The following is a 27009-nucleotide window of genomic DNA, read 5'->3' as shown; positions in this document are numbered from 1 at the left end:
TCTTGTTTGGAAGGACAGATTTTTTGAAGCTGTTTGCTCAAGGGAAATCTGATGACTTGCAAATCTGTAATTTGGGATGTTAGCTACCTGTACTCTACTGTCAACAAAGTTGACTGAGTGAGCAGAGATATTCATAAAACTTTTGTGGTTTTGTCTTGCAACCTCAGGTTTACATTGCAACTCACAAACACTGAGAGCCTTAGTAAAAGAAATGGATGTTTCCACTAGCCAGGAACAAAAGCTGTTCTTTTATCTTTCCTCCTTTGATTTAGGGCTGCTGAATGAATAAAGTAATAATATACATTATTGGGAAAATGCTATCCTGCTGTGGAAGCTGATTCTGCTGTGTTTTGCAGTTTATTTTCAAAGGATATGATATGAAGTAGTATTCACCTCCTTCGCCTTGCTATAGCTCACAATTTTGCACAATGAAATCGCAACGTCGTTTTATGGTTATTTAAAGTGGCACGTAATTTTTTTTTGTCCTAATGTAACTCCGTTAGTTCAGTTTTGCTGAGATGGAATGACAGGCTTTGTTCTGAGGGATGGACTGAGTGTAGTGGATGGATTGACAGCAGTCAAGGGAGAGCGGGACTCTCTTCCACTCCAGGCACTTGCTTTCCCTCCATTTCTGCCAAGGCTCTGCCTGTGGCTGTGTCCTCAGTTAAGTGACAAAGTTAAGGGGTTTATCCATTGCTGTTTAGTTTACTGAAGACAGCTGCAACTGTTCAGATGTGGTTTCAGAGACTAAAATTTCTTTCCCCAGGGTTATTACAGTGATCTGGTCTGTAAGGAAAATGTGATGGTCTTTCAGAATACTGTCATGTCTCTGTAATTAGCGCAAGAAACTGCCTTTCTGTCAGCAAAGACTGAACTGGCCCACGTTAGGAGCTGCTTGTCCTTTGTTTGCTTGGAGAGCAAGAATAGGAAAAGGGAGCAGAAACTTACCCTGCACTGCCTCTAGGAGAGCTTTTCTGGCTGAGGGTTTATTGCCTCCAAACTTAGAGCACCACACCTTACAGAAGGTGTTGTAAATATCCACATCCTTCCACACAGAAAATCTTGCTCTGTAATGCTTTAGAGCAACGTTTGGTTCTGCTGGGACCAGGCAGGCTATGAGTAGCTTCTCTAATTCTCTTAATTTTAAAGTTAGGGCAGATAATTACCCCCAAATTCCACCAGGGAAAACCCAGACTGCACCAAAAATCAGGAATCTAAGCTTTCCACTTTTTTCTTCTCCTTAATAACATTTTTCTACCATTTGGGTTGCCTGGTATATAATGAGGGTGGTGTTTGTGTTACAGTACTTTCCTCCCTGGGTATTTCTCTCTACTCAGCTGCCTGTTTTCTTGAAATTCATAGAAACTCTACTTCTGAGACAAAATGCTCACCTCTGTTTAATTTAAATTTCTTGAGAGTTTTGTGGAAGAAATTACCCCATGTGCCTGTGAGTGATCTTATCATCCTTATTTCCATTAAAAGCAGGGCAAATCAATCTCTTACTGTTTGTTTTTTTTCCACTTATTTCTCTCCATAAAGAAGCTGAGAAGTCTGCCACCTTTCAGGTGTTTTTATATTCTAAGGAGGTGAAAACTGACATTTTGCCATGTCAGCAGTCCAGGAGGAATGGAGACTGCATCCTCTTGGTACTATTATTCTTCCTTCTCCAAATACCACTGTGAGAACAGTGGGTTACCAGTTAAAAAGAAAACACCAAGGGAAACAACCCCACAGCTGGTTAGTTTTTAACTTGAGTAAAAGCATCAGTCAAGCAATGAATGTACTTTGTAGGTTTTCCTGTGTTTGCATAATATTTACATTCTTATATCTCCAGAAGCCACAGCTGGAATTATTGCCTTCATGTTCTTGGGATGTGCAGGTGGATTAAGTTCAGCAAGTCCTTGCCTTTTGCACTGAGGATGAAATGTGGTCATTTCTGCTCAGAGAGCAACAAGCATTCCAAGTTTGTAAAAATGTAGGCTACCTCCAGGATCAGAGTAACCCCATAAATATTGATGTTCCAGAGGGTCTCTGCTGAGTGGCTGCAATGGGACCTGAGTGTTTGTTCAGGAGCGTTGCTGGGGCAGCCCAAGTGAATCGTGCAGTTCCCGTAACCCCTGGGATGGGGTTGGAGCTCCCTGATTCAGTTTTGCCTGTTGGTTGTTTTTATTCAATGTAAAACAGAGATCTGAATCTCTGCACTTCCTTTCCTCCATTATGTGGCTGGTCTCTGAAGCTTTGTGAGATTGTTTGTTCCATGAAAATGCATCTAAATCCAGCTGTAAAATCATGGTCTTGTTTTCTATTAATAATGTTGTGCAGCTCTCTCTATTTTGTATAAAAATAATTAAAAAGCTTAATTGGCCCGTGAGCTAATAAGCTATTTAAAAACATGCACACACACACACAAAAAGGTAATGGTAAAATTTAGCAATAGGAAAGCTTTTTATTGATTGTTAAAATATATTATTCCACTTTTTTTAAGAAAATATCCTAATTACAGAACTTAAAACCAGGAAGTTTTGGTTCAAACTCCCGCTGGGACCTAGAGTAAATTTATTTAACTTCAGTGAGTTCCATGAAACATATTAAATCTGCTCTTAAAAGAAGGAACCAAAATAGTTCTGATACAGAATTCTGTAAATCCAAACTCTTCATTTCTGTCCCAGTGGCTTTGAACACTTCAAAACTTTGGGCTTTTCAATATATCCTGGGGTCATGACCTTGCTTTTTAGATTTTTTTTTTTACCAGAAGTCCCCTAATTCTCCCTTTAGGAGCCGTGGTTGGCCACTATCACCCCATTGCTTTTTTCCATAAGTTGGTGAAGAGCATGTCAGAATATTGGCCTTCACATGCTAATTTAACGTTCTCTGAATTAGAGGTCATTAAAACTTTCTTTAACAGAGGAAGAATAAATAAGCTGCCCCTCCACATTGATATTTCTCAGTAGCCCAGCCAAAACTCAGCTTTCTGATAAGGGTACAGCTGGGCCAGCCCCAGTTTGAGGTTTAAAAGGGGCTGGGCTAACTCCCTTAATCTCTTTGTAGCTCTGATGAACTTCTTCACAGAAGAAACATCCAATCAAACATACTGGACCTGTTTCAAAGAACACAGTGTTTTCTGTCCTTTCAGAGGAAAGATTTATTTTGTCTTGGTCAATATTTGTCTCTGGAGTCAGTGACCCTTCCTTTTCACCCCGGTGGAAGTGAGTCGCCAGCTGTGACTTCAGGGCAGAGCACCCAACCTTCCCGAGGCTTAACTTGGGCACTGGCCACCACCACCCTGATCCCAGGAAGGAGCATTTTTGAAACAGTGACCAATTGTGCTCCTGGGGCAGGAGTGGATCATTCCCATCTCTCAGCAAGCCCATGGCTCAGGCAGTACTTTACACAGCACTGTAGCCTTCATTAAAAAGCAGCTTCCTTTGCTCCCCCAGCCACCTCATACTCCCGTTTCCCACTTTGGAACACATACTTTGGCACTGGGAATCCTCTTGCTTGTTCCTTAAAGAAACCACTTGGTCCTGATAAAGCAGGCAGCCTTTTGCACTGTTCTATGATGATTACAGAAGCACTGCAGCTGAACAGGGCAAGGGTCACATCCACTTCCACTGCACTGATGTGCTGTGAGGGTCACAGACACTTTTGAACAAGCTTTCCTTGGTATTTCTCTTGGTATAAAATGCTTTCAAGGCTGTGATTCCCTCCCTTAGGGCATCATCTTAAAGATCCTGCGTTGTACTTTTTCCCCTAAAATCAGGATTTGGCAGTAACAGCCCAGGCTTCAGCTCCACACTGCATCCTGCACTGTGACTATGTAAAAGGAACCATATCCAAATATCTGCACAGCTCTAGTCACCAGCATACTGACTGGATGCTTTTTCCCAACCCATCCCTCAGCCCTGGCCTTGCCCTGTTACAATAAACTCTTAGGAGGCTCTCACAACCTTTAACAAATTGGCACTCAGATGCCTCTCCCTAAAAGGAGAAATTGAACCAATCAAGTGGTTCAACTGAGAACCTTTATTAGAGACCATAAATTATATTGCTGTGTTTTATATTTGCTGTGGCACTGGTGACAGGATTACTGTGTTGTGTCCACAGACTCCATTGTCATCGCCTTCTGGGTCGGACTTGCTGCCTTCGTGACGTTACTTTTTCTTATTTTGCTGTGTATGTCCCGCTCCGGATCAACTCCAGTGAAGTAAGTACAACCAGACATAAAGTAAGTGCAGATCAGTGTGATAAAATAACCTGAGACATTCACTCCCTTCAATGATCCAGCAGTTACATACAACATTTATAATTGCACAGAGATGGCACTCTTTACGTAGTTATTTGATTGGAGTGTCTTTCGACCCACAGCCATTCTCTGTTTGCATAAATCACCTGCATAAAAAGAACTGATGAAGTTTGCAGGTGACATAACACAGCTCAAATCCACTGGTTTCTCAAGGAGCAACAACATTAAAAAAGGCAGCTTACCCAACTAAACCACAAAGCAGGAGGCAGGCTAACAACACAAGAAACATGGAAATGGAAATAAAATTGCAGGATAGCGGAGGTATGTTCCCAATAATTTACTATTCCTAAAAAACTGGCAGGAGAAGTCTGTATACATGAAAATCTCAGTGTGTTTGGGAGACTTAAACAAAGTATTGATTTTTAAGATTTTTTTTCACTTTTTCATCATGTTACTGAGTAAAATACTTCACTTAAAAATATCCATATTTATCCTTGATATGTTCAATTTTGGCCTTCAAAAGAGCTATTGTGAACAAGGCAAGTCTAGGAATGTTTCGTGGAGTGCCCAGGAATCATTAATGAAAGGCACTATTGGATGAGATTTGCTTAGACTTTTCGTTTTTCTAAACTTGAAATATACTGTAAGAAAACAATTCTAGGACTGAAGGGAGTATTCAACACACACACACAAAACTTGCCCTTTTTGATTGAGTTCCATTTGGTTTTTAAGCCCCACTTCAGTTACCCTTCTCCCAGTTCCAGCAACGAAACCGAACGGGGTGTCTGGAAGAAATCATTCCTGTAAACTTCCACCAGCCTCCCCTGTCATCCTCTTTGTTATGTCATCCACCCCTTACCCTTGGCACGACAGTCACACGATATCTGTATGGAAACCTCCTGTCTCTTTCCCTGTGATAATTCTGATACATTCACCCAACAAACACACACACACACGTCACTGGTCAAGGCTGGAGAACTTTTACCTTCACCATTTCTGTTCTCATCCATCTCTCTGTCACTCCCAGGGACATGCAGGGTACTGTGTGCTCTCCCAGCTTGCTCAGGGCCAGGTCAGAGGAGCCAGGAGGGTCCTACGAGCGCACCTTGTGCTTCAGTGGAATGTTGAGCAAACCCCCACCACAGGTCAGCTAGATCCCTGGGGTGTCCCTGAAGGTTGTGTTTTCATAGGATCACAGAAACATAGCATGGGTTTGGTGGAAAGGGACTTAAAGATTATCTAGTCCCACCTCCCCCTGCCATGGACAGGGATACCCCCCATTAGCCCAGGTTGCTCCAAGCCCCATCCAACCTGGCCCGGAACACTTCCAGGGGTAGGGCAGCCACAGTTTCTCTGGGTAACCTATGCCAGGGCCTCACCACCCTCACAGGGAGGAATTTCTTACCAATATCCCATCTAACCCTGCCCTCTGGCAATGAGAAGCCATTACCCCTTGTTCTGTCCCTCTAGACCCTTGTCCAAAGTCCCTCTCCAGCTCTCTTGGAGCCCCTTTAGGCACTGGAAAGGGCTATGAGGTCTCCCTGGAGCCTTCTCTTCTCCAGGCTGAAACCCCCAGCTCTCCCAGCCTGTCTCCTGAGCAGAGCTGCTCCAGCCCTCAGAGCATCTCCATGGCCTCCTCTGGGCTGTCTCCAGCAACTCCATGTCTTTTTTGTGTTGTGGTCCCCACAGCTGGAGCTGGGGTCTCACCTGAGTGGAGCAGAAAGGGAGAATCCCTTCCCTCATCCTGCTGGTCTCGCCTCTTTGGATGCAATTTTTGCATCTCTACCACTGCTATGCAACACCAGGGTCTCCTCTTTTGGCAAGGGCACACCACCCTCCACAGCAGAGTCTGCTTTTTTTAACCTGCATCTCCACACAGAAAACAAGCCAGTGTCAAAGTGTCTTCCAAAAGGCCTATATCTACTTATGCCACAGCTTAATCCTTGGTTAGAGACACTGAGAGGTCCTGGATCTGACTCCGTGATCTGATTGCACCACACATTGCTCTGCAACACCAAAGAATTTGGTGCTAAGTCTGATGGGTGAGTTTGAGACGCAAGAGGGGAGGAGGTTGTGGAATCCAGGTCCCAGTCCCCTTTGTCACCATTACATTATCTCACAGAAATAAGACAAAAGGTCTGGGGCATGGGACCAATGATTTCAAACCCATTAGCGTGCCAAGGCAACTGAGGATCACACTGCTGGGATCCAGAGCCAGTACTAACACTTGCTTCAGTGGTGTTTCTTACCATCCAAAATGATGCAGAAAAGTGAGGGTTAGTGGCTGGAGACAGTTCCTGGCTAAGGTTGGACCTTCACGCAGTGGAAGGGGGACAGGGCAAGTTCCTTCCTGGACCTCTCCAGAGGAACACTGGTCTCCCATGCATTTCATTAGAGGCTATACATTCCTGGCAGCCACGCACAACCCACATTTTCTGGCTGTCCAGACAGTGTAATGTTGGAAAAAAACCCCCGAGTTGGGTGCCCAGAGAGTTGGAAGATCTCTCTATCTCATCCCTTGTCCCAGCCTCTTGCTCTCAGAGAGGTTCACTCCAGGGCCTCTGGGCTCCCTGGCAGCATGAGCTCTGCTGGCTCCACACAGATCTCCTGCAGTAAGAAACTCCACTCAGTGTTTAGATGTGGTGCCTCATCACCCTCACAGTAATCACGGATATGAAGCTGCCTTTATCTTTCAAATCATGCTTCCCTCAAAAAATGACATCAGACATTTTTCACTGTACTTGGCTTTCTCTAGATCTGCACTGCCCTTCGAATCACTATTTCGGTTGTATCTTATCTCAGATTTAATTCTGTGATTTTGTCTTGGCTGAGGTCAGTCACAGCACTGCCTTAGAGTACTCTGAGTACTGGGACTCTGGAACTCTTCCAGCCTCCTCCAACCTCCCTGCTGTCCCAGGGATGGCTAATGATTAACAGACCCTGCCAGAGTTCTCCTCAGACAGTCCCTGGGTCTCTGAGATGCAAGTTTTCCAGCTGATTTTAAAACATGGATAGCTAACTGATGGTATTTAGCTACTTAATGGACTGGAAACATCCTGTTTTGGTAAGAGTTTTTTTGTCTTGCTTCTGTCAAAGAGAGAGAAGAGAAATGAATAGAATACACTGGTAGCATAGCAAAGAAACTCCCAAACCTGTGCTGGGCCTGTTGCTGAGACTTTGGGGTTTTGTTTCTGTTTTTTGAATTACCATTAAGCAAAATCTCTGTTGAGCTAGTCTTGTCAGGCACAGATATTTTAAGCTTTCATTTGCAAGTAATATAAATTTGAGGTTATAAAGTTTATATTTCACTTCTTTCTCCCATTTGCTTTATCTTGCTTTTTAGATTTTGGTTATTAGCTTTATGTAGCCAATTAAACACTTGCTTTTACTCCAGAATGTCTTCTTTCTCCCTTCTGAAGCCAGGGTGGCTCCAGGACATTAATAAGGCTTTTCAAAAATTTTCCATTGTCAACTTTTGGGTTACATTTTTCTTCCCAGTGTAATTTTCCTCACCACCTTTGAATGCCTAAGGACACAGTAGTAGTTGAGATCTTGTCTTCAGCCCTGTTAACTAGAACTTACTGCTTCTAGGCCAGGACTCATCTGCTACTTACTTTTTAAGGGTGAAGTTTGGGAAACTGCTGGCAAGAGGGCTCAGGGAGGAGAGGAGGCAGGTGCACTCTGCTGTTCTCGTATCACCCCTTCCACCCCACCACTAACTTCTTTTTCTGGCAGAACCACACATCTTTGAGTTGTTATTGTTTGTACATTTCCTGCTACTTGAGTCCTATCTGTTCTTTTCTAGGTCTATCCCATTTCCTTGGTCAGTTCTCCACCAGCCCTTAGAGCTGTCTTGTTTTTCCCCAACCCCAGTATCAGGCAATCCTTCCCAAATATCTCACATCCCTCTTGTTCTTGTCCCCAGTGACACCCATTCACAGTCTCAGGAAGCTCTTATCCCTCTTTGCTTCCCCAGAAGCAGCAGTGACAGTTCCCTTCACCCTTGGTACAGAGAAAGTCATAGCAAAGTTTCTACTTTCCTCTTTAAAAATCTCACTAAAGGACCGAATTAAGGGCTGGACCGAAGGCCCCATCTTGAGGGAGAGAGGGGAGACACCTCATACCTTTCCTGTTGGTCATACTCCATTTCCAGGCAAGGACATGGTTCTCATGGTGGATGAAGAGGGCTGAAGTCCAAGAGCTTCTCTCCTGCTGGATTCAATGTCTTCTGTGTTAGAAGCAGCATCTTCTTTATTTCTTAAAACTTTGATGTACTTCCTGTTGAAACTGAGACTGTCTCTCTTCCAAACACATTCCTGATAGCTGTACTTTTTTCTGTCCACACATTCCAGACAAGTGATTGTAGGGAGCCAGATGGAAGAAAGCAGTTCCAATGGGGAACAGCCTCACTGTGATGACCTCAGGAGCCCATACTCAGATGTGGTTGCTTCTTAAACACCTATCTCCCTTTCGGATGAAATGGGCATTCCTGGAAGGATCTGAGCCTGAGGTAAAACTGGAAGAGGTCAAACCAACCCAGCAGCGCCGTTCCCATGGCTGCAGAGAAAAGCTCAGTGCTGTGACTGCCTGTTAATCACCTGGATTCAGGAAAAAAGGAAAATGTCTTTCAACAAAGAACAAACCTGAAAAACCCTGGATGCATAAGAGGAGGTCCTAATGGCCATATTTGAGTAAAATGGCTCAGCACTCGCCCCAAGAATAGAACATATCCTTTATTTACTTTTGCAAAAAAATATTTCGTTACTTAAAATTTATTAAAATACTGTTTATGTAGAAGAGCTCTTAAAAAGTGAATGGCATGTGGTGGTTTGCACTAATTATCTTCCTGAATAAACAGTTACTTTACTTGCTACCTGGAAATACAGTTTTGCTACGAACAACCAATTGCTTTTTGCTTCCCTTTTGAAATGGTCAATGGTAAAGAAACTGTCAGTGTTGAACAGTCTTGAAATGGTATCTGCCAGTTACCAAGGTGTTGGAAAAAGGGAATATGTATTTTATATCAAAGGAAAATGCTGGCAAAACCACAAAAACAACACTACATTTCTGCACGAGGCTGATGAATAGTTTGACAGAACTACTGAGGGTCACGGCAGTGTTTCGGTGACGTGGAGGGGATGGGTCCAGCTCAGCTGGAGCAGAGTCAGAAGAGACACTCACATTCCCTCTCCCTTCAGTGGCCTTGGCTCTTCCCAGCTCTCCTCCCCACCAAACGCAGGCAGAACTGGAGAGGCTGAGATGCCCTCGGAGCTCCGGGAAGCACAAAGCTGGTCTGCACAGTCAGGCTGAGGAAGGCAGCGAGGGCTGGAAGAGAGGTAAGGCTGCACAGCAAGTTCCTGGGCTAAGTACAACACAAAACTCATTTGAAACTTGAGGAGAAGCATAGAAATTCCACATCCCCAAGTAGGCAGCAAAAACTCCTCCAGGGAAGCACTGCCAGAGCAGCCTCATGTGGGAGTGTGGGTCAGGATGATGCCAGAGTGGGTGGGTTGGGCTGCATTATCAAAGCCTTGAACACAAGAGACAGACCAAATCCACCAGGCAGATGTTTGTATTGCTGGTTTGGTTTTTAAATCTTCAGATTTGTTCAGCCCCAGAGATAAGGCACTGCTGCAGTTTGCTTTGTGAGCAAACTGACTGAGTGGTGCTGGGCTCAGAAACCCACCCACGTGTGAAGGCTGCCGGGTGGTTTTCCACACTGAGTGTGGAGAAACTAGGAAAGGCTGCAGAAACTTATGGTGCAGCATGGACAGAGGTATCAGAGCCAAGTGTTTCCATTAGCCAACTCAGATGGCCACAACAGCCTCCCCCTCCTCATGGGGCACCCTCACCCTTTGCCAGAGCTGAGGGAGTTCTCACAGGAGACAAGAATCCACTCCCTTGCTGGCACCAGCTCTCCCACTGCAAATTAGGAATTACTTGCAATAGTAACTCCACTGCAGTCACACAGTGTCATCAAAGACACTCTGAAGAAAACCTGACCATCCAGACCCATTTTCCTCCTAAGGATGCAGCAGCTTCAACCATTCCTGCCCCACCTGTATGCCCTCAGCTGGAACCTCTCTCCTGACCAGTTCTGCATGGCCTGCCTGCTCCAGTATCCTCCTCCCTGACTCAGGACAGACTTGTATCACCCTGTTTTTTAAGATCCTCCACTCCACAAGGGGATTTCAAAGGGATTTCTGGAAGATGTGGATACTCTCATTCATGACAACAGGTGTTCTTCCATGGGTTGCATTGAAACATGGCTTGGAGCACATAACCACTAAAAAGACCTTTTTTATTTTTTAACTTTCAAATTACCTGGAAATACAGTATGAAGTATATAAACAATAATAAATAATAAATAATATGCAAAACACAACCCTGGCTTATAGCACCCAACGTGGGGGCAGAGGAGGGGGGGGAAGCAACGCATTTGCTCCCGTGACATTCCATATGTACCCATTTCAAAGCTTCCCAGTGCTTTGCTTTCCACAGGGAGCACTTTATTTCCCCTGCCCCCAGAGTCCTCCATTAGAATCAGAGAATCATGGAATTGTTTAGGCTGGAAAAGCCCTCTAAGATCAAATCCAACTGTTCCCCAGCACTGCCAAGGCCACCACTAACCTACGTCCCCAAGTGCCACATTCACACTGTGATCCCTCCTTATCCCTGGGTTGGGGGAATGCTCTTACCTCATTTCTTTAATTATCTCAACATATCCAACTATAAACCACTGTGGGGTGTGCTCAGGCCCTCGAGACAACCAAAAAATCCCTTCCCTTTGTGTCATATATATTTTCTTTGACAGTTAGGTGAGAGGGAAAGACATCTTTTGTTTTGGAACTCCTTTGGTTTCACTGTGCCTGTTTGGTTTTTGTAATCAAGGAAAAAAAGGGTTTTTTTCTTCACACAGATTTCCTGATGTCAGCCCCCTGAAACAAAATGTAGTCTCCAAGGGGCTTTCAGCTTTGTTAAGAAATATTATTTTAAACTCAAGTCCTGATACAGAGCTGACAGCTTCTTTAGGACAAGAATATTCAAATGTAAAAGCAATCTCATTACTAGGGTCTCATTTTTTTTATTTAAAAACCACAACAGATTCAATACACATCACAAGGAACGTGCAGTTCTGATTTTTCCCTCTACAGAATTTGTACAAAGGACCTGGGCACAGCATGTAGTTGTGAGACAATTTAATAAATCCTGGTTTACATTTCAAAGCTTCAGGTCCTGGGTGTTTGCAGATCTGGACTGTTGTGTTCACCTGCCCTCCAGGCCCCATTCCAGAACTATCTATCAGATTTCACAGAGAATTCCCACTAAAACCCACAAATTATCAATTAGCAGCAAGTCCTTTGGGCTTTAGTTCCATCTCCCACCAGTTCCAAGTGGAGAGAAGACGGACCTTTGCTGCAAGTTCCAGCAGCCATGATGGTCAGGGCTTTTTTTAATTTAAGAAAAAACAAGGATAGTAAAAATAGACCAGCTCCGATATAAATGCTTTCAAAAGCCATTTCATTTAAAACCAAGAAGAATCACAGACCACCATGATTCCAGTGTTCAGTCTTTTATTCACACTGGTTTTGGTATGAAATAAACTTGGTTCTTCAAGAAATAGTATATCATCGTGGCTAAATCTCCAGCTCCTCCTTCTTTGCACTTACACCACATTGTGGGACGTTCTGCAGCCTTTTTTCCCCATTTTATATTGGAGAGAGGACGGACTCCAACGACACAGGGCCTGGAACTGTGTCTGGACACAGGTCCAGAGCGTAGGAAACAGTCTTTTTGGTTCTTCATAAAGTTAAAAATGCCTTAATAAAAATTACATAAATGTCGTGTTCCCATACTGTTCAAGAAAAGGGAAACTGGAACTTTAATGTCCCACTGAGAGACAATGAATACAATTTTCCCCCTCTGAGTTTGCTCAGTAAACAATAATAAAACACTGATTTTTATGACCAAACCAGTTAGGTCTGTATGGGGACAGCTCAGGAGGGTTTCACGGCTCACAGCGACGATGGCAGAGCACAGAACATTAAAGATTAAGAGTCAGTTCCCTGAATTAATGCCCTGATGTTGCCAAGTAAAGTGTTTTGCAAAGAGACGTAATAGTTTCTTCTCCTTGTTCCTGAGTTTCCAAGTCATCACCGTTTATTTCTCCATCTGCACTAGTGCAGATCAATCTGACATGAGTTATTAACATATCTGGTTCCCGTGCTCCAAGCCACATGTCCTTGATGTAAACGGATGTCAGGAATACACAAACAGCTGTGGAAGACAAATTAAGAAAAATCAGAACAGATACTAATTCCACATAGTAATATCAAACCATTTACCTCCAGACTTATGGTTTAAAATAGTTTCCTGTTTCCCTAGATGGAAAATCTGGGGGGGTCTTGCCCATGCAAAGCCAATGACTCCCCTCACACGAAGGAAACAAACCAGTTTCCTGTCAGCTTCCTTAAATAAAACAGTTTGAAATCTGTCAGTTGCTAACACTGACCAGTACATGGATCAGCACCCATGGCCACGTGGACTTGGTTTGTTGCAGACTGTTTTTCCCCTTGGAATGGTGTTTTTTGAACTGAACTCCATTTTAGTCCTTGAAAGGGAAGTTTCTTTGTCGGAGTGTGAGTGTTGTACTGTCAGAAAGCCCCACAAGTGTGACCCTTCTCTATGTTGCCCACCCTGAGCTCATTCCATCACACATACAGCTTCTGCCTTGGAAGGTTATGAGCTCCAGTGGACATGGGCAAACTTCAAAATGGTCTGTTGAATTAAAAAAACCCATGGAACTCCCTACTTCCTCCCATTACTGCCTTGTAACAAGAGAGATAAGGAAGAGACAAGTTACCTTTCTTGTTCTCATCCTCTTCTGTCATGGTTGAGAGGCACAAGGATTTCACAAGCTCGTGGAAGCTGTTGGCCAGGCCCTGAGCATCCATGAGCTGGAGCATGATGGAGGTGAGCACAGGGAGCTCTTTGGAGAGCTGAGCCTCACAGACCTGGGTGTAGAACTTGAAAAGGTTCTTCCTCAGTGTCTCATCCCTGAGCATCTCCCGCATGGCCGCCGGCTGTGGCACAACACAACCCTGGAGCCAGCGCAGCATCAGTGACACGTTCTGCTCACTGAGGCTGTACTCCACCATGGACTTCACCAGCCATTTCGTGACCATGAGAGTGGATGCACAGGTGAGACTGACTGAGTCATCCCCAAGGTCACTGGGCCTGAGGGGCTCCCCTCCCTGTTTGGAAGGTGACGCTGGGAAAACAGGCTCCCAGTGGGCAAATATGGAATTCAGATGGTCTCTGCATTTCTCCAGCTCAGACACTTCCAGGTCTGCAGCAGTGTCATCTTCTTCAACCCCGTTCTTTTTCCGAATGTGACGATATGCACGAGAAGAGGCTTGGGGCTTGTTCTTGTCTTTAATATTTTCTGTAAGAAGAAAACCACCACCAAAACAAATATCAGATACTCTAAAGGTATCTATGTACTTTCCTGGTACAGAATTATGCGAGAAAGGTGGTTTCTTGTGTTGATTCAGTAGCTAAAAGGGTAAGTACCAGCCTCAATTTGCTGCTTCATGGAGCCTGTGCCATTCAAATGGGCTCTGGGCAGCTCCCAGGGGCTCCAGGTTGGAACACTGCTCTGAACGGGATCACCCAGTTGGGAGGTGAGAGAAGCTCTCGAGGTTTGGAGTAACACCTTGTGTTTTAAACCCACACATACAATAAGTTACAGATGTCACTACAACAACTCTCTTTGTGTCTTTCTGAGGAGTTTTAAAGGGTGTGAAAAACTTCAGAAAAACGGAAGCTTTTACAGTATCCCTTAAATATGTGATACTTTCATAATTAAACTGATACAGAACATTTAAACAAACCTATAGAAGCTCTAATGTGCACCAAGAGCAGTTGTAGCTGCAGGAAACCAGCGTTGTTTTAACACCTCTCACTACCAAGTTCCTTGGACATTTTATTCACAGATATCACAAGAAAATTCACACAAGTCCAGACATATTTTTCCTTCCTTCAAACACTGAATAATTAACTATTTAATTTTCCCTTGCTTTATTTTTTTACCCATGTATCACTTCCAGATCGCCCATCATCCACACTGAGAACAATTCAAACCTTTGAGCACAAAGCCTTGAAATTTATTTCAGGCACTGCTTTTTCTTTTTAAGATTTAAGAATACAGTTTCTCAAAGCCTGATACCAGATTTGCAATTAAGTTCATTTTAAAGCTCTTTCCCTTTTTAAAACCGTGTTTCTCCAAAGCTTCCAAATTGTGTTAAAGTTAGAAATCGCTGCAAGGAAGACCTGAAAAATTGCTTTCCATTTCCCTTCCTCCTCCACCAAGCCGTATCAGATCATCCAAGTAAAGTTATTAACACTATTTCCTGGGAAGTTTGCCTCACTTATACGGTTGGTTTGTAACAGCCTCAACAAAGGCTTCCTCCTCCGAAATATTTTAGCACTTACTGAGCAATTCTTTGATTTGGTATTTCTGAGCAAGGGCCTGCAGGTCCTCCTGCAGCTGCAAGTCTTTGTCGATGAGGCTCCACTTGTGCAGCAGCAGCAGCACCTCCCTGTTGGAGAGGACTCCCTCATTCACCGTGAAACGCCTCATCTCCCTGAAGGCCTCAACAACCACAGCACGATATTCCAGCACAGAACTGAGGGTGCTGAAGAACTGAGTCAGCTTGGCCAGATCTAGATTAGTCCTATGAACAGAAAACACAAGTGCCATGTATTTTTCTGTGTGCTAATTAATAAAATAAGTACAAGGTTTTTTCCCCTTACAGTCCATATGGTCAGGAATTAAGGATGCAGAACTTCACAGCAACTGTGCATCAAATGTTACTTTATTCCCCATGTCATCAAACAGCTAAACCTTCCTGTCAAAGAAATCTCATCCAAATTCACTACTCAACTTCCAAACAGAAGGTGAAAAAAAGCATGGAACTACCAGAGATCAAGAAATTTTTCTGCCCTTAATAAATTTCAAAGGGTAGAGAGGACAAGATGCAAACTGATTAAAAACAAAAGCAAAGGACTTACCGAATGTGTTTGATTAACGTGATCAAAACATACAGAAATTCATTTACAAGCTGAATAGGAAGAAATTTCCTGCTCTCCTGGGATTGATTCTTTCTTTCTCTCTTGTCTCCTAAATTTGTTAGCCACAGAGTATGGAGTAAGGAAATAATTTTATTTATCACCTTGTTTTCCAGAAACCTGAAAAACAAAAGAAAACCCATATGGAAGGCAGAGCCTGACCAGGAACTGGTCCATCACCTACAGGGGACCATATTCTTGTGCACTTTTGGTGCTAAGCCTTGCATGAACCTGTCAGGGCACTCTGTGCAGAAGAGATTTTGTGTGTGTGTGCCCACGTATGTGAAGGAGAGGCAAGGGGAAGAGGAAGGAGCAGGAGGAGAAATGTTCTAGACAGCTCAAATCCATTACTGTGCCAGTCACTGCGCAGCAGGTCCTATGACAGGATGTGAATTGTGGGCATTTGAAATTTAAAAGTTACATACACTAAAACAAGGCACTGTTTTGCTAAGTTTTTCAAGGAAGTGTTCTCAAAAACACAAAGCCCCCCCCATCATCCCTCCCTTCCACAACCTGAAAGCACCTTGTTTCTGTTTTCAGAAACACAAGGGACACTTCAGAGTTCAGCAAGTTCTGCCAGTACAGCCCTTGGTGCTGAACGTCACCAGCCCCGACTGTCTTCATCTGTCACCTTGGTTTTCATACTCAGTCACATAATTATGCTCCTGGGGACAGTAGAATTGTTTCCATTTCTCTAGTATTTCCCTAGTTACCTTTTCTCTAAGATGTGCAGGACCCAGGTTAGGAGGCTGTGATCCTGTATGAGCTCATAGGCAGCTCTGGTGACACGAGCAGCACTTTGCAGTATCTCCAGAATACGACTCTGAAACAGAGAATGTAACTTGTTCTTTCACAAATTCAGAAATGGTCAGGATCTAATTATAAAACTTTTAGAAGGGCATAATTAGTAATTGGACTAGTATCTGATCAGCTTCAAGGTAAAATGTATCACCAACACCAATTGTTCTCAGCAACCCCGGGGAAGAAAAGACGTCTTCCTTTCAAAGCTTCATACCACAGGTGCTAGTCTTTCAAGAAGTCTTAAAGTAGCAGGACAATTTTATATTTTTGTCCAAGATTTCCACATCTGAGGTACTTTTAACAGACTGGATTTCTCAGGGTGGATGCTCACAAACCTGAGAGCTTCTGGAATGTGAGCTTCCTTCCTACTGCAGCACTGTACAGGTAACAAACATGCTGGTTAGGGAATACAGGGACCCAAAAAAGCAAAGGCTCTGGATGTAGGAGCAAGGTTGTGGTACACAACTGAGGCTCCATGATGGCAGGGAGCTGTTCCAGTTTCAGTGGATAAGGATGTGACTCCGCTTTCTATATAAGCAATTATTTCCCCCTCCACACATACACAAAATCAAAAAGGAATAGATTTTCTAGAGCACAAGGGAAGAGTCAGTTGCTCCTTTCTGCTTTGTGCTTGTTTGAGATCTCCAAGTCATGCAAACTTCTGGGGTTTGGGGTTTTTTGGTGGGCATTTTTTTAAAAAAATTCTTACCTGGGAGCCCTCATCACACAAAGGACTGTTGAAAAAGGAGAGAATGACCTGGAAAATCCTCTGGTAGTCATAAAGCTCATAGCAATGTTTGTCACGCAGTCCTTCCCCAAGAAATCTGAGGATCCACTCACGCTCTGTTTTGTACTAGAAACCATAAAGAAAAATATCCCCATAAGACATTTCCAAACAATACCTGCTCCTAAGAGCACAAAAACCTGATTCCCTGGGAGTGCCAGCTCAAGGCTTACCACAGCTTGTTCTCCATTTCCATCTCTATCAAATTTAATCACTAACATCCATCAGGAACAGTCAGTCTGCAGCCAAAATATGCACTGAAAATGGAACCTTAAAAGTTTCTGTTCCTAAAATACTTCATTTGAGCTCAGTGTTAATAATCTAAACTCGAAGATGAATGTAAGATAGCTAGGGCAGAATATTCTGTTTAGTGTGCTCACAGAGAACACACAGCACAACAAATTATTTCACTGTGTGTTACTATTAAGAAAACAACAAAGAAACGGGGAAATAATAACTTTAATTCTAATATGAAACAAAACAAAGGTGCCTCTAATTAACTACCTATGGGAGAAGGAGATTTTGTTGTATTTTAAGGGCTTTTTTCTATTATTGTCTGAGGAATTAGTGGATACCTAAGATGTGATCCTTACATTACCTCAAAATCAAAACTGTAGAAAAGCTGGAAAAATCCTGGAACTTTCTTCAGGTCCAAATACTGGTGTGATAGAAGAAATCTGTTTACCTTTATATACATATGCTCCTCTGTGAAGAGAAATAACTGTCATTGTGGAGGAGGAACACATTCCCAATACACAACCACAGAGAACAGTAAATGGCAGCTGTACTGGGCAATGTTCCAGCTGTGAGAGCAGCCCAGGAACTGCAGGAGGCCTCGTTATATTGCTGGGCATCCCTTCTCTTCTCCAAAATGAAAAGCTCAGAGTGAATGAGCACAAAGCAGGTGAGAAGATAAACATTCACCATGACTCTGATTTCACCAAATCCAACACTACTGCACTGACAGAACAGAAATCTGCAGCAAAGCAAGACGCAAAACCTCTACACACTTCAAGCCTAATTTTTTATTCTACAGACGAGACATGCCCCCCACGAGCAGTGAAACAAGTTGCCCTGAGGGACTATGAAGTCATCAGCCCTGGAGGTTTTGTAGGATCAGCCTAGAGGTCTGAAGGTTTTCTGGGATAAAGACCCAGCAAAGTGCTCTGCCCTCACAGCTGCTCTGGGCAGAAGGTAGGGCTGGAGACCTCACAAGGTCCTTTCCAGATTGCCCTGCTCCCTGAGGCCATGACTCCTTTGCAACAGTGACTTAATGTTGATTCAGCATCCAAGGACAAGAGAACACTTGGGCTAATCTACTCTGATCTGCTGAGCAGGACCCTCACACTCATCCTCTGCTCACCTCCACCCCAAAATTACGAGGAGGTGGTGGTTTCACCACCACGTATCAGACTGGTTTTGTACACAAATACAAATAGCACTTCCCATTGCTTCAGGAAGGCAGCCTACACAATACTGAGAGTTTTTCTGTGAAATACAGGAATGCAGGATCATGGCTCCCACCAGTGTCACAGCCCTCCCCTCTTCCAGACATGCACAGGGACTCGCCCCAGGAGTGACATGCACAGGAGGTTACAGTACCTGGTTTCAGTATCTGCTGTGCCACACGAGCAATGTAGAGGGTCAGGGAGAAGGTGAACCTGAGGTTGGGCTGCCTGATTCCATTCTGCACAGTATCCAAGAGATACAGCAACTACAAAAGCCCAGAAGAGAAAAGCCTGAACCATAAACCGAATGAATATAACAGGAGTATGAATACATAAGTCAGCTTTCAGGATATTTCATAGGCTGTAACTCAAATATCAATTCCATCAGGATTTCCATTCCTATAAACAAAATTTCTAAGAATGTCTAAAACACATTTCCCCAGTTTTTCTGTCTATTGATTCTAACAGAAAGAAACATAAAGCGATAGAGGAGAAACAGTGGAAAAGAGGATAAAAAGTTGCTTTTAGCTCTTTCACCATGTGCATGTACATGGATGAGCAAAGGAGTGTCCATGACCTTCAAGGTCTCATCTGGCAGACTGGCAGTGGAGCTCAGCCTTACCTGGCTCTTCTCCCGAAAGCGAGCTCCTTCCAAGTGGGAGCGGAAGGAAGCCAGGACAAAATATGCAGCCGCTCTCATGTTGGAATCGTAGCTGCTCAGGGCAGCTACTGTGAGACCCAGGGCATTGACTTCCACAAACTTGTGACATGCCACCACACACTCTGTGGGAAGAGGGAAAAAAGACACAGCAAAGCCCCTGGTGAGTCCCATAGTATGTAACAGCACTATAATCCTTAACATTCCTGTTCATAAGCACCCATTTCTAGCTCTACCCTGACAAACTATGACCTCACCACATGCTGAAGGCTCCTCCAGCTAACAAAGGTGTTCTGCAAATCACTCTGAACAGGAATTCTTTACTTGAGCTGGAATTCATGAAGTCAGTCTCATTTATGTGAGACAGAGATGACCCTGCCTGCCTAGGGCATGCCAAGTTAGGAGTAAACTCTGAAAAGACATATCATATCTCACTGTTTAGGAAAAGCTGAGTACAAAGAAGAACAAGAGGTAGAATTCACCTCCCCGGAGCATTTTCTGGGTGCCTAAAAGAAAGATCAGCAAATGAAAAGCCTACCTGCACTAAAAAGCTTCTGCAACAGAAAGGGCAGGAGAGTAACACATAAATAGTCCTTTGGCCACAGCAGTTGTCCCTGTGCAGGCAGGAGTGACTCTGCTGGTAAGGCCTGTTCCAAGCAAAGTACCAAACTGCACCTCTGTGCCCTTCTGGGAAAAACAAAATCCAGCCCAACAGAAAATAGGAAACACTCCCTTCTAACATTTACCTTCCACAGCATTTTGCCATCAGGATTTGGTGTTTCTCATTTAAGGGCTCTGTGTTTTGAAGAGTTTGTCCCATTTCTACCCACTGATGGCTAGAAAAGACTTGGTGTAAAACTATTTCAATTCCATTCACCAGGAAAGGAACACAATGGCACCTTTTGATGGTATTTTACCAGCTACAGTGCAAATGTACCATGGCGCTGAGTTTAGCAATTATATTAAGGTATTTTCTCCTCATTCACACTGAAGGTCAAGAGGAAGCTTCCAGAAACAAATATTCCTATTTAAGAAGGGGCTGTAGTCTTACTTACAAGTACCCATATTTGATCCACTGATTTCCTCCCCCATCACTGCACACATAAACTAATATATATATATATGATATCTTTATGTAAACAAATCACAGATTGGTCCTGTCCCTGCATCAGCAGCTGGGCTGTTTCCCTCATCTTCTTCTCAACTGCCAGAACTCCTAAAACTCCATTTCATGCCTGGCAGATTCCTACCCAGCTCTGCTAGTTATGGGCCAGGTAACAGCAGAGTCTCTACCACCCCACCAGTCCAGTGCCCTTTGTCCCAGAGCCACCACTCTGCTCTCCTTCAGGCTGCTGGAGAACTACTAACAGGCACCAACCAGTCACACCAAGTGGGTGATTTCATGAGGTGGTGCCACGTAATGAAATCCAAGGTTCTCACTTCAGCAGTCCACAGATTCATTTGGAAAACTTTCTTCCACTAAAAACACGCAGTGGTAATATCTTGCATCGAGACTGTGTTCAACAATTAACATAAAATGACGAGTTATTATTTAAAAAACCACCAAGTTAATTCTATGTCTGACATACAGTTTGTTTAAAGGACCTCGAGAACCGTGATGGAAAAGCTTTCCACAAGATGCTTATCAGAGCTGAAGATAGACAGAACTTGTTATCTGCCCAACTCTAGAATGACTTTTTCCTCAGTGAGCATTAAATACTGTGCAAGAAGTCCGTGTTTATAAACTCAGCAGTTATGTTACATCTGTGCACAGGGCACTGTGCAGCCAGTACAAAGAGCAAATAAATAAAGAGCTGGGAATTCCAAGAGCAGATGACATGGTTTATAAGCACCATGGGACTCGAACTCATAAATCACTTGGGCCCTTTAAAAGTGCCCCTCTTACAACACCGACTCTCATTCAGTGTGGAACAGTAAAGAGGGTTGTTTTTCTCCTCTCCAGTTTCAGATTCAATACAGCCACTGTCTCCACAGCTCCACAAGAACACGACGTTCTCAGTCTCGCTGCTTCCCACACAAGTGGCCACACAAGAGGGTCAGCACCAGCTGCAGTGCTGCTGAGGCTGAGCAAGAACCATCAGATGCCTCTCTCCAGCTCAGGTGGTGGGTGGTGATGGCATTGTGCTTTATTCAACTATTACACCCAGTTCCAAAGACATTGGCTGTCCATGCTCTTCATCCACATCCATCTCAAAGGTCCAGCACATTTACTGGATCATCTGAAATCCCTCCTCCTACAAAATGTCAAATAGTTCTGGTATCTTTTCTCCTCAGAGGACTGAAAGACAGTTCTTGTTCCTGCTGTACAGTTTAAACCATAGCTAAGGACAGGCTAAGAACACCCAAACAGGTGCTGTACTGCAAAGGTCTGGGTGAACAAAGGACTGTGAGTGTGGTTTCACTGACAGACACTAACAGCCTGCCAAGTGCTTCTGATATTATTGGTGTGGAAAGCCAAATCTAGTTGTAACTACACAGTGGTTAACCATAACCAACACAGGGAGGGAGCTGGTTAGGAAATTCCTTAGGATACTTGTGTCCCTTTGATTTCTGAGGGCTCTCAGCCTATTCATAACACACACTGGCCCCATGCACCTCTATCTGCTGGAAAGTGAGTTGGCTGAAGTTTCCATGTTCTATAACTACAGCCTGTAACAGGCCAGATCTCCAGCCAGTTCAGCCACAGCCCTCACTGCAGTACATTCCTTCTCTTGAAAGTCAGACACAAATTCCTTGTACTACTTGCTCCTGCAGCAGAGTAACCTGACACTAAATACCCAAGAGAAACATTCGCTTTACCTGGTCTGGTCAGTTCACTGAAGAGCTGAAGTAGAAAACAAGGATCATAGAAGTCATCAAGACTCTTGACAGTTTCATCTTTATATAGTGACTCTTGTATTTCCTGAAACCAAATCCAAACCAGTATTTGTAAGGAACAACAACAATTTCCAGCTTGGTTTCAAACTTCCCCAACCACCTCATCCCAGGATAAACCAGTTGATACTACACCTTGTAAAATATAATGCAACACAGGGTGAGACATGCACTCCAATGGTTAAATCTGGCCTTCACTACCAGGGCTTATTCACAACTATTTCTCCTCACCAGCACCAACAGCATGTCAGCAAACTTCAGGAAAGACTGGAGAGCCTATTGTCAGAGCATCCTTGGATACTCCAATTCTGGTCTCACACACATGACAGTCTTGCAATGCACAATCACACCTGCCAACAAGATGTGGCCCATATACTGCAACTCATCTGAAAAGTGGTCCTAAAGAATTAACTCCAGTCATCCTACGAATTGAAATTACTCTCCTGATGGAAACAAACTGCAATGTATTACATGAATGCAAGAAAGGAATGGCTCAAGTGAAAGGCTCTTTTTGCACATCCAAAGAAGGATAACCAAGGATAGCCTGCAGGAAAAGCACCTGTGATGGCAGCAGTCGGCGATGCTGAGGGAATGACAGAATTGTCTTCATCATCTTTTCTCTGTCTAGCAGACACAGAATCTCCTCCATGCTTGGTTGCTGCCAGAGGGACTTCCCCAGACTCTTGCAAGTCCTGTGATGCTCCACAGCAGCCGGACCCCAGAGCAGGATTCTTAAACATTGTTAAAAGTAAAGGCATTAGGAAACAGACTGCTGGCACTGAGCAGAAAGCAATTACAGGTTCAAAATAGGTATTTAAATTTTCTCTTCACTTGTACTTATTACCCCGTGGCAACATGAAACTAGAACTCATTTCCTGAACTCAACACCTTTTCCATCTATCACAAAGCTTTTTGAATTCAGTCTGAGAGTGTCTCATTAACTCTGTCCTACCCTGTCAATCCAAGTCAGAATGTACCTGCTCACAGAAAGTGCCTCTATATTTAAGCTCTAAGTGCAGGTAAGAATGAGCAGCTGCATTAAGAGACAGGGATTCAGACCTGCTCCAGCTGCCTAAGCCAGTGTTCTTGCACTGCTGGAAATATTTCTGCCCCCAGGACAGAAAAGTGCATGTGAGGAAGGCAGACCAAAACCTTCAGTGTATGGAAGAACTCCTGCAACAGGCTTTCCTGTGGACTGTTCAGGCACAGGAAGGGGAAGAAGTCCTACTCTAATGACCAGAAGTCCTACACTTTGGCCTCCATCTCTGAGGACATCCCTATGGTGGGTAGTAAGTATGGAGAGCAGGGGACTCCTGAAATGAGGCACTTCCTCACCCAACCCACAGACACCCAAATGTTTGGGCAACACATGAGAAACAAGGTTGAGAATAGGAAATTCATAGGAAAAATGTTTCTAAAAGCAAAATTCACCTCTAGCTTTGACATTGCTCATTGTTTATTTCAGTCAAAAATAAGATCCTGGAAAAATGCCAGTTGTGAGACTGTTTATTGGTGTGTAGTTACTCCAACAAAGGAAGGTGCTCAGCCTACCTGGAGTTTATAAGACTTTGATTATTCTTCTCATACAACTGAAGCAGCAGCAGTATCTTCTGATCTAAAAACCACGATTGAACCTGAAGTTAGTCACCCATGGAGATGAAAGCCAGATGTAGGAAATGCCTTTCCCAGGGTAACACACTCACCTACAGCACTCAGAGTGGCCCCGTAGGCCCCCAGCAGCACAGGGAGGTGGCTGCTCTCACACAGAGAGGGGCTGAGCTGCACAGCTGTCAGCAGAACATCCACCAGCGCCTCTGGAATAAGCACAGCTTTAGCCTGGCAGCTCCCAGTCACACAGTGCACATGTAAACACCCCCCCAGACCCTCTACAATGGATGCACAGACAGGACTGTACATTTTACATCAAGATCTGTCTCTAGAAATACCAGAACCCATTTCCCCAACTACACTAAAGGACAATTATGATGCATTTCATTGAAGTGGAACATCTTAAACCAGTATTCCCAAGCTGGACACACAAGGCATGTTGCCAGGTGAGGTCCCCAGTGTGGTACATATGCAGAAACTTTTCCACTTGCTCTCTGGTTAAAAAGGAGTGCTGTCCCCTACCCTGCCATACCTTCACTCCCTCCTCTCTCAGGAGGGCATCTAGAATGCATTACATGGGGAACAGGCAGACATCCCAGCAACCTCCCCAAGGTACTTGAGGAGTTATAGCAAGAACTTGTTAGTTCACACCCCAGCTGCAGTAACTACAAAAATGCTCCTACACTGTGCATTCCAACAGGGATCAGCACTGCAGAGTTCAGGTAGTTACTGAGCTACAGGAACTCTGTCCTGTAGCATACAAAAATCACCCACTTTGTTCTATAACTAACTAAGAAACAGAAAAAATAAGTGATCAGGTTACTAAAAGGCAAACAGGGTGTCTGTAGCACATTCAAAACCTGACTCCAGATTTCTCTACTCCCACTATCTGAGAAGGCACAGGCTTTGGTCCCTAGTTATCTGCAGAAATCTGAAGAGCTCATAAAGCAACAGCCTGAGTGAATGCACTCTTGACATCAAGCTTCTGGAATATTGCAGTTAGCCTCAAAGGATCCATCTTGCTGCTCTACTGAAATACATTCTAAAGGTAAGACACATACAGTAAGCAGCAAAATCTATTCCTTATTTTTAATTTCACTAAATTTGTGACTTGACAAGAGCATTTTTCTCTTTTCAGGTGATTTAAAACTTGAAAGCTTGTTTACATGTTCCTCACCAATACACACAAAATTTGTTATCAACAAGCTGCCCTGAAAATTTCCTCCCCTTTTTCTTACACAGCTCCTTTAATCAGTGAATCTCAAACCCCTGTGCTGTGGGGAAAAGCTGAGGTCTAGGCAGACTAAATGTGGTTAATGGTCAGGCAGCATTTCAGCAATGAAGAAACAAAGCCAATCCTACACATGAACTAGCATCCAATTTATATTCCAATTTATGAGGAAGGATATTCCTCATGAAAGTTGCGGTATCAAATACACCTCATTTAAATTAACATTTTTTTGATGCAACTTGCAAAATCAACTTAAAATCTCCTGTATCAACCTATTTTAAAATAGGTCTCTCGTCACAGGACCTATATGCACTTCTGTGATCTTATACTAACTGCCTCACAGAAAGCAAAAGAATCAATCCAAGACTTCAACTTGGTTTAAAAATACCCAAAAAACCAAACAAAAACCCCAAACCTACTTTCCAGTTGTTTTAGAAATATTAGTGTTTAAAACCAGCATCAATAAAATATATGTAACATTTGGATCCAAGAACAGGTACAATTTAAAACTAAATGCTAATATTCTGGAACTGTTTAATAGCTCTGCAAGTATTCATGTAGATGGATAGATTAGTGGATGGAGAAAATATAATGCAAGAAAGACAAGATTAACTATATTTAGTAAAGGCAAGAAGGAGATAAAAAAAAAACCTCTTGTCTGGATGTTCATGCCATCTTCTTCTCTTGACCTCAGGATGACTGACAAAAATAGAGAGTGCTGCATGACCATCATGTGAAGTTTGGAGAGCTTGACTAAGCTCTGACTAAGTGAAGATTCTTTCTTGTATAGTAACTGTAAGGCAACATTCAGGACTTTCAGAAACCCTTCATCTCTGTAGCGGTACCTTTGGGAGCAAGGACCACAGAAAAGTCAGATCCCAACCAAACTCATAGAAACCTGCTTGAAATAAAAAGCTGTTTCAGAAATGAGAACTCTGCAAAGAAAGCAAACTTAGTAAAACCAAAGCAAATAATGAAAATGGAAACACTTACTTGAGTCCTGTCTTCACAAGGCTGTACCAGTCATCTGGGTCCACTTCTCCAACCATGCGCTGTGTGTGCAGCAAGTCAAAACAGGTGTTTACATTTGGCACACGGAGCTTCTACAGCTCATCAACACCAGCAATTTCTGTTCAAGGGACACACTATCAACATGCAAGCCAAACTCAGGTGGGATGATCAAGGGATAGCAGGGAAAAAAGCTCTTGGATACAACAACCCTATCTCCTTGTTCGAATGAAAACACAAGGGTTGTTTTGTTGGTCTGCGAGCAGAGGAGCATATGGGCTGTATGTAATTGAAAAGCAAGCTGGTCTGTAGGTACCAAAAAAACCCAGAGCCTCGAAACTCTTAACACTCCTGAAGTGTGAAAGGAATCAAAAACAGGCAAATCAAAGCAAGGGATTCGGTACTAGGTCTTTGTGTCCTTAAACTAAGCAAGTTGTGCACGTGGCACATGGAGGTGGCTGGGTATATGTGTTCCTTACAACAACTGATCAAAAGGATCTCTGCCCCAGACTGCAGATGCCATGGTAGGTGGGTCTTGGCAGAAGCGTCTTTATCACTTTTTTTTTAATTAAAAAAAAAAATCCACTGGCAACCTTTGATTTTTTACTCCTGAATACCTCATACTCTTGTCTTCAAAGGGGACTCCTAGCAGAAAGTAGACATCAAGAACTCAAAACTCCTTTTTATAAAGTATTAGCAGGGCTAAGTTAACACCATAAAAGCTATTAAAAGCCCATGGAAATCATAATCTATAAAACAGGAAATCAAATCCAGTCTATATTTCCCAAGACACAAGTGTCCAATCACACACATGCACACAGTGTCACACTGGCAAAGCAGATAAGAATTCTCACCAGTAATTCCTCCAGCCTCAGTAGCGTGGACCTCTCCACTTCTTGCTTGCTTTCATCTTTATTGCTGCTGTACATGGCAACTAACCCCTTCATGCAGGCTGATAACAGGCGTCTCCTCCAGGAATGCAGCTCCTCTGAGTTTTCAAGCACTCTGGATATGGCATCTGCCACTGTCCAACTGCAGAGAGATAGTTATTTATTTTTTTTGTTCATGTTTAATTTGCTTTTTGTATATGTTAAAAGTGTCTTGCTGCCAAAGCGCAGAGCGACAGATTCTGTGAGGAGAGGATGCTGTTACTGCTCACAAGATTTGCACTCAGGACAACCTGAGCCCTGAGAGGGCAACACA

The 27009-nt window shown here is 43.5% G+C and overlaps 2 protein-coding genes and 1 non-coding gene across 3 annotated transcripts in view; 1 reads left to right on the top strand and 2 right to left on the bottom strand.

Moving 5' to 3' along the window:
• Positions 1-3446, bottom strand: part of MIS18A (MIS18 kinetochore protein A) — a 9176-nt gene extending 5730 nt beyond the window's left edge. The window contains exon 1 of the mRNA XM_029961431.1: positions 3391-3446. Within this exon, the coding sequence (XP_029817291.1) occupies positions 3391-3446 (56 nt within the window). The remainder of the gene's footprint in view (positions 1-3390) is intronic.
• Positions 3447-7173: 3727 nt separating this feature from the next.
• LOC108640459 lies at positions 7174-8846 on the top strand. Its single transcript, XR_001921193.1, has 2 exons — positions 7174-7307; positions 8596-8846. It is a non-coding gene; the product is annotated as an uncharacterized LOC108640459 (transcript).
• Positions 8847-11803: 2957 nt separating this feature from the next.
• The window catches only part of URB1 (URB1 ribosome biogenesis homolog), a gene marked incomplete at its 5' end in the record, with an annotated part of 41110 nt that continues 25904 nt past the window's right edge, over positions 11804-27009 (bottom strand). The window contains 16 exons of the mRNA XM_029961442.1: positions 11804-12520; positions 13107-13688; positions 14738-14979; positions 15317-15493; positions 16087-16196; positions 16884-17027; positions 17557-17663; positions 18561-18672; positions 19029-19189; positions 21885-21987; positions 22519-22690; positions 23511-23574; positions 23663-23773; positions 25450-25643; positions 25792-25850; positions 26661-26838. Coding sequence (XP_029817302.1) covers positions 12315-12520; positions 13107-13688; positions 14738-14979; positions 15317-15493; positions 16087-16196; positions 16884-17027; positions 17557-17663; positions 18561-18672; positions 19029-19189; positions 21885-21987; positions 22519-22690; positions 23511-23574; positions 23663-23773; positions 25450-25643; positions 25792-25850; positions 26661-26838 — 2722 coding nt within the window. The remainder of the gene's footprint in view (positions 12521-13106; positions 13689-14737; positions 14980-15316; positions 15494-16086; positions 16197-16883; positions 17028-17556; positions 17664-18560; positions 18673-19028; positions 19190-21884; positions 21988-22518; positions 22691-23510; positions 23575-23662; positions 23774-25449; positions 25644-25791; positions 25851-26660; positions 26839-27009) is intronic.

Source organism: Manacus vitellinus, unplaced genomic scaffold, assembly GCF_001715985.3.
Source record: "Manacus vitellinus isolate BGI_N305 unplaced genomic scaffold, ASM171598v3 scaffold_34_pilon, whole genome shotgun sequence".
Taxonomy (NCBI): Eukaryota; Metazoa; Chordata; class Aves; order Passeriformes; family Pipridae; genus Manacus; species Manacus vitellinus.
The sequence above is the reverse complement of the archived record's forward strand: the minus strand, read 5'-3'. Positions and strand labels throughout refer to the sequence as shown.